Genomic DNA, 7,395 nt, shown 5'->3' with positions numbered 1-7,395 from the left:
CCCCCGTGCCATAATGGGTGAACGGGCCCTCACTGTCCCTAACACGGTCCCAACCTTTTAACAGCTGTTTAGATTTTTAAAGTCGCATTGGAACCTGTAGGACTGCTCAGCAATTCATCCATAATTGTGAGATTATCATCAGTATATAATTTAGTACAGTTACTTGCAGAAACAACTTTTTTGTATTCATTTAGTGTAAATATTAAGATTTCATAGTTGGTTATTGAGCCCAGAGTAGCCTGTACTTTTATTTTTTTAATCAGTAATGGAATATTATACTCAAGTCTTGTATTTCTTTATTTCCTCCAGGGAGGTTATTCATCTTTTTTCCCCCACTTTTGTCAACAATATGAGATAGGATTTATTTATTTATTTGTACATCAATTCAGGGGTCCTAATTTAAAAATCTGACACATTTAGGGGATCGCGGCATTCTACCCAGGGCTATTCTAATTCAACTGAGAGTTGCAACGCAGCAACAATAAAATACTCCAAGTAAAGTCCCTGCTTCAAAATCTCAAGTTTGTAAAAGTCCAGAACTATTTTCAGCAAAATGTTGAAGTGTTAATTCAGCAGAATTAATAACTATTTACAGTGTTAATTTTTATTTCTCTATTGTGCATCCATACGTAAGCATCAAATTTCTATATCGTTGTAGCAGTCTCATGGGAGCTGGTTGGTGGGATAACCTTTGAACAAACGAGGCTCGGCTTCAGCAATCTTCAAGTTTTTATTTGTTTACAAAGTTAAGATTGCAATTTCATATAGTCCTTCCTTTAATGAGTAGAAAACCTTTTTAAAGAATTAGTCGAAAGGCACAAATTTTACAATATATACATTTGGATCTAAATTATAAATATATAGAAAACAAAAGCACAACCCAGAATAAAAGTGCTGAACACAGTTTCTTTTTTGTACAGAAAAAATAGGCTTTGTTTAAAAATACATACAATCAGTAGCATGTTTTTTGTTTCATTTTTTTGTTAGCAATAAATTATTTGAGAGTAATAACATTTATATAATATGCAAATGGTGGAGAAACGGGAGAGATGGTTACACTATACACAGAGCAATCCATCGAAGATAAGAAACACAACAAGCTTGCAACGCTCAATCATAACCAACAAGAGAACAGTAACTTGATTATGCCATTCTTAGTGCAAAAATTATACCTAAATGATAAAAGGCCTAACTACACTAATACATGGTTTGTTTAAAAAAAAAGATTTTTCTTCCTAAAGATGCTCCGTATCCCTCAAATGCATAAAGCTTTATTTGTGTGACTGTAACACACAGAGTCGAAGGCAAATCTTTTGCAGACTGATGTCTTGGAATGTGCCTGATGAGGAATATTGAAAGCAAAATTAACAAGGGTACGAGGAAAACGGGCTACTTCAAGAATCTGCAATAAAAAAAAAAAACATTGGCGTGTATATGTGATACTGTGAGTGAGTGAGTCACTCTGAACCTAAACCGCTGTTACACTGAGGGAGAGAGAAAAGGCTGCGACTGATCAATTGCACGTTTCAGTATAACCTGGGTGCACATCGACTCAAAACTCTGTGAGCTTCAACAGGAATTAAACGTCCGATGACTGCAAAAGGTAACGAGGAAAAAAAAAAGAAATGAAAACATCCACAGAAAAATCATGTTCCTTAAAAAAGAAACAGCATTTGATCTTTGCCCTAAGAAGGCATAAACATGTAAAATCACTGACATCTTCACAAGGACAAACTACAAACCCATCACATTAAGTCTAAAACATAAATACAGCAAGAGTCACAGCACAAAGTTAAGAAAAAACAGCACGTGTATTGGTTAGTTTCACCACTTGTTATTAGGGGGAAATGATATATTTCTACTAACGCCCCGCTGTTAAACCTCTTATAGGTTTTTCTTCCTGAGATTGATAAAAGGTCTGATATCTTAGAGCCAGTAACTTTAGGGGTGTCTCGTGGAATACTTTGGTATCTCTCTGTGAACTGAAGGCCTGACAGAAGGACAGAAGAAGTTGGAGAAACAATTATACTTGAGGAAACAACAAAAAAAAGCATAATGAAATGAGTAGAAATAAATCCAGACACTGTACAGCAGTACAGAACAGTGCAATCTTATTTGGTGGCAGGTTATAATAGAATTTGTTTTATAGCAATCTTGACAACAACAAACGTCCCTGACCAAACATTTTTTTAAACTATTCTAATAAGCAGAATAACATATCTAAAATCTAAATTTCCCTTAAATATAAATAACAATAACTTTTATAATAACGATGACTAAAACATCAAGAACGCATTGCGCTCATCCCGTGAAAACTCACTGTACAAAGGTTGACTCTGATTAACTGAAAGACTTTGAAGCACAACAGAAAAAGAAGATTCATACCATGCGAACGTAGCTATAAAGCTTTGCCTGTTGAGCTTTAACAGTAATGAGGCTTTTCTGTTCCATCTCAAATGTAGAATATGGTTTTATTGCTTTTTGATCATCACTTGAACGTATCCCAACATCTTGTCATTAACAGTGCATCGATTTCACTCGTAGATGGCCAGATCTCACAGGTTTTTGAATACCTAATTTTAAAGACAGTGAACATTACAAGTCTACACGTGTCAAATGTAGTTTTTTAGAGCAGTAATGCCTGAAATTGAAACAAGTTTCCATAGATATTTGTTTTTTGTTGAACTCTTCCTGAACCCAGTGTAACTTGTTGCTACTGTCAAAGAGTTAAAAAAACAACAGGGTTTTCTTTTTTTAACCTAGAGAGAATTTAAACTCTTTGTCATCCTCTGTAATTCAAGACTGAAACTATGTAAATTTTTCATCATATATGAAAAATGACACATGAAACAACCCAACAAAAACACTTGAGACTTTCCTGAGAAATTCAAAGCCAAATCAAATCAGGAGTCATATCGCTAAATGTTACTGTCAGCTTTAAAAAAGAAACAACAAAAGAGACATTTTCTTTATCAACGCTGCTCGACTTGTTTGTGCCATACTGAGCTCCCAGCACATTGTCACAGCTCCACAGACCATCAAACAAGCACATACAGGCTTGATGGAGGCTTCTTCCTGAAAGCCGCCACCAGCATAGTGTAACACAAACGATGAACGACTGACTAAAGGGGGGGCTAATAGTTAAATAGAAAGACACCATATTAAATAAAAATCAAAACCAATGCTCAAAAATACAAATCTATACATTAGGCTACATGGATTTTTAGACTGCATTTATAGATTTCTCCAAAGGCACTGTTTGCAACAGCAGACTGCTCTTCCTCTCCCTTTTTCCTCACTCTAGTGTTCATACAAGCAGGGAGAGAAACAAGAGGGCGCTCGTAGAGGAGAGAATGAAAACTGAGGCATTTCATGGCTAATCAGCTAACAGATTTGATGTGTTTCTGTTTTTTTGTCTCCTCGTCTTCCAGTTCAACACTGTCTTTTGTTTTCACTTAAACCAAGCCTTGCATACAGCCTTGATTTAGCCAAGACAAATGGCCGAGAAGCGAAGTAACAGTAAAGCAAAGTCGAAAAAGATGTGGTGTTAACTGGGGAAAGGCATTTCGAGCTTCCAGCAACTTCGCTGATCATACCTCGTACAAAAGAATCAGCAGCGGGAGGTTTTATTTTTAAAATTTCCACACCTCGATGAATGAGCTTTTGTTTGGACAGCTCGTATGTTCAATAAAATACAGTTATCACATGGTTTTTGTTTTTGTTTCACTTTTCTTTTAACAGCTGCCTTTCCCTGTGGAGGACACACTTTGGTGTAGAAATCTGGTATTGATCGAGCCCGCCATCACCTCGACAGCCTCAAGCAGGTGAATGCTACAGGTGGGTAGAGAGAGGGGTGAGCAGAGCGCAGGACAGGCAGTGACGTGACTATAGGCCCTGAGGGGAGAGGGAATAGGTCCGAGGGTGCGATCATAGACAGCAGCAAACAAGACGCAATCTGCTTTCAAACATAAAAATACTTTAAGAAAAACACAGTCCGAGCTGTTGACATAACTAAGCTCTCAGTCTTGTGGCAGGTACTGGATGACAGACTTGCGGTCTAGACTGGCCTGTAGCATGCTGTTCAGCGCCTCGCGGACGTCGAGAGTGGCAGAACTGCACTGGCCGTTGGGTAAGGACAGAGAGTCCGACTGGGTGAGGAGAAAGGAGGGAGAGAAGCAGGGGGAAGGGCTGGGAAACAGAGAAGAAGAGGAGGACGGGTTGGAGAAGAGAGAAGAGGGGGATGATGTTGGGATGAGGGTGGATGCAGGCGGGAGACCACCGGGCACGTGAGAGACCAGGTTGTTTGACACAGACGAGGCGGAGGACGTGGAGGAAGAGCAGGAGGAAGCAGAGGATGAAGGGCTGACTTTCTGCTGGGGCATCTGGGGAGAAAGGGGCACGTCAAATAAATCTAACAGGTTCTGATGGTGGTTATTGGCGAGCAGGCTGTGATTCTGCTGCTGCGTCGTCTGCAGATGCTGTGGTTGCTGCTGCTGCTGTGTCGCCTGTAGATGTTGTTGTTGCTGCTGCTGCTGCTGCTGCTGCTGCTGCTGCTGCTGCTGTGTCACCTGCAGATGTTGCTGCTGCTGGTGCTGCTGCTGTTGTTGTTGTTGTAGCAAAAGAGGCTGCTGTATTTGTGCAGCGTGCTGAGCATTCAATGCACTCTGGGAAATCAGAGACTCCAGGTTAAATTCGAATGCTGCTGCGTGTCCGGCCAGAGTTTCAAGAGCCAGCCCGCCCTCCGTGCTGTCTGGGGAGGGCGACGGGGAGCTGACAGTCAGGTCCAAGATCTCATTCAGGGGATTCTTGGAAGACAAGCTTTGAGACAGCGTGGCCTGATTGAGTGGAAGAGACGGGTTCTTCAGCTGTGGAAAAGAGGAAAGGAAAGACTGGGGGTAAAACTGAGAGAAATTTGAGCTGAGGCTAACGGCGTTGGGCAGAGGTCCCTGGTTGTTGTTGGTTGTGGTGGGATTGTTGGGCCAGCTGTTATGGGTCCGTTGTTGCTGCTGCTGCGTTTGGCTGGGATTTCGCTGTAAGGACAACAGGGGTAAGTTCTGGGAGGGGGGCTGTAAGGTGGACTGGCTCTGGCCTGGCATTCTCTGCAGCTGAGGGAAGCTCCCAGTTTGTGTCCTCAATAGAGGGCTTTGGTTCAGTTTCAGTTTGAGGAGCTGGCTCTGGCTGAGAGGCTGAGGGAGGGACTGGTTAAGCATGGGCTTCTGGTTGAACAGATTCGCCAGGAGGTGCTTGTTATCCTGCTCCATTTTACGCATGCGCTCCTCGGCCAGCCGCTGCTCCGCGGCCTGCTGCTCCTTCTCCTTTCGCCTCCTCTTCACCTCCTCGTCCATTAGCAATAGCTCCTCCCGCACACGGGCCACGCAGTTCTCTGGGATCTTGATACCTTGGATAGAAGAGAACAGGTCAGGTCAGTTAGTTGTGAGGAAAATACTTTAACTTAACATATTATATAGTATTGTTAATGTAAAAATCATTAGCACATGTATTAACAGTAGTAAACAGAGGTGTGTTGTTGAATAAGTAAATATGTTTCTATGATTGTTTTTTTCCCCTATATGATACATATCTAGTACTTTTCTTTAATATCTTTGTGAAATATGTCTTTGCTGCACAGAGAAAATAGAACATACACTACATCTCCAGTAGGTGTCCTTACACTGTCGTATTATTATGGATGTTGCTGAATACTGAATTTCAACACCTTCTTTATTTTTGGGCCGATAGCTTCTCAAGTTGGTTAGTATAAATGTAGTGCTCATCGAGTCAAATAAGGTCATTTTAATTTCCTCAATTTGTCCTAAGAATGTGTCAGCACTTTGATAACATCCCATGCTACCATCAAAACAACTCATCTGGAAATCTGGGTTGGACTTCTCTTCTTCAGTCTACGGATTTAAAGTTTATACCTACAGGTGTGAAATCTGAGCACTATTTAGAAAGCGAGTACAACTAGTCACCATGTTGGTGAGATACTTGTCACTTCAGCAGGGTGATGTACTTACCGACTTGCTTGTTGTGCTGCTTAGTTCTAAGACGGACAATCTGCAAGATGCTGGAGCTGGTGATGTCAGACACCACGTCGGACACACGCTTCCACACGCGCAGTAGAGCACCACACAACATGTGGTACTGACGCAGGCGCATGCCCTGCAGACACTCTTGGCCTTCCTCAATTTTCTTACACTTCCCATTCCTATGGAAAAGTAAGAGAATAAAAAAAAAAGTCATACATACACTAAAAGAGCCTATATATTTCTTATCCAAATGTTTATGTATGCCAGGTTGAGGAACTGACTCTGTACTAGCATCAGCTGGCAAAGAAGGCACACGTGTTACTTGCAAGTTATTATTTCATGAGTTCTCAGGTGATCTGCAAATCCCTTGGAAGGGCATCTGACCTTAAAAGCACCCTGACTGAATCCTAATAAGTACCAGGCTGATTGCATGTGGTGAGCCATTAATCCCAAGGGACAGTGTGGATTCCTGCTTACCAGTTGGCATGGCTACACTTCTTGAAGGAGAAGGTGAACTGGTTTTCCCAAATGTCTCTGGCTTCCTCCGGAGTCACCTGCAGAAAGAGGCGTATGCAGAATTTAACAAAGATTTCTTTCACAACACATGAACTTTGGTAATAATGAGGTGTCTTTATCATCTAACCGAAAGTAATGTTATGGTGTCCCTTCATATAATCTGTTGTTGATAAAGGGAGGAGGGGAAACAGGAACAGCTTTGATGAGAAACATGAATGAAAAGGAACTTCTACTTCCCCGCTGTCAAATTTATATGCCTTGAGCATTGCCTGTTCCAGTGCTCCTGCATTGCCACAGGGGGGCAGCAGACTCCATATTCTAAATAATCCAAATGGACTGCAAATCAAATAACTTCAGGAGACATGAGGAATCGCCCCTGAAAATGTGCAGCCTCCGTCTAATATCAAACCTTTCCCGCAAGGAGATAGTTTTCGCAAACAAATTGAGATTTCACACAGTCACTGACGTTGGCTGGTTTATCAACAGAAAATTGGGTCATTACCTTCCGGTAACGTTGGTGTAGGTTGTCCAGGCTCTCTGGGTGGCTCTGCTTGCCGATGTTAGGCTTGAAGACAATGAAGTTCTTGCCTCTTCCTTGCTCAGCCAGCAGCACACATGGGTGGTTTCCTCGCAGCTGTGGAGAGGCGTCATTGACAGTGAATTTTTGTTGGAAGAAAATCCAGATTCAGCGAGCATCCACTGTGACATCACATTGTTATTCTGTGACGTATGGATTCAATCAATAAGAGGGACTCACCTTCTGGGACAGGTAGAATCCCTCATCGGGGCTGTTGAGCTTCAGTGACCTGTTGTAGGCCTCTTCCCAGGGCAAACCTCTGTCCACACTGAT

General features: G+C 41.8%; 1 protein-coding gene across 4 annotated transcripts in view; it reads right to left on the bottom strand.

Moving 5' to 3' along the window:
- Positions 1-711: 711 nt before the first annotated feature.
- Positions 712-7,395, bottom strand: part of si:ch73-63e15.2 (protein strawberry notch homolog 2) — a 63,696-nt gene continuing 57,012 nt past the window's right edge. For all 4 annotated transcript variants that reach the window (XM_047343222.1, XM_047343223.1, XM_047343224.1 and 1 more), the window contains 5 exons: positions 7,303-7,395; positions 7,048-7,179; positions 6,507-6,583; positions 6,018-6,208; positions 712-5,398 (listed from right to left, as the gene is read on the bottom strand). In XM_047343222.1, coding sequence (XP_047199178.1) covers positions 4,020-5,398; positions 6,018-6,208; positions 6,507-6,583; positions 7,048-7,179; positions 7,303-7,395 — 1,872 coding nt within the window. In that variant the 3' untranslated portion in view covers positions 712-4,019. The remainder of the gene's footprint in view (positions 5,399-6,017; positions 6,209-6,506; positions 6,584-7,047; positions 7,180-7,302) is intronic.

This window comes from Hippoglossus stenolepis, chromosome 14 (genome assembly GCF_022539355.2).
Source record: "Hippoglossus stenolepis isolate QCI-W04-F060 chromosome 14, HSTE1.2, whole genome shotgun sequence".
NCBI classification, from domain to species: domain Eukaryota; kingdom Metazoa; phylum Chordata; class Actinopteri; order Pleuronectiformes; family Pleuronectidae; genus Hippoglossus; species Hippoglossus stenolepis.
Note: the sequence above shows the minus strand (reverse complement) of the source record. Positions and strands in the feature narration are given on the sequence as shown.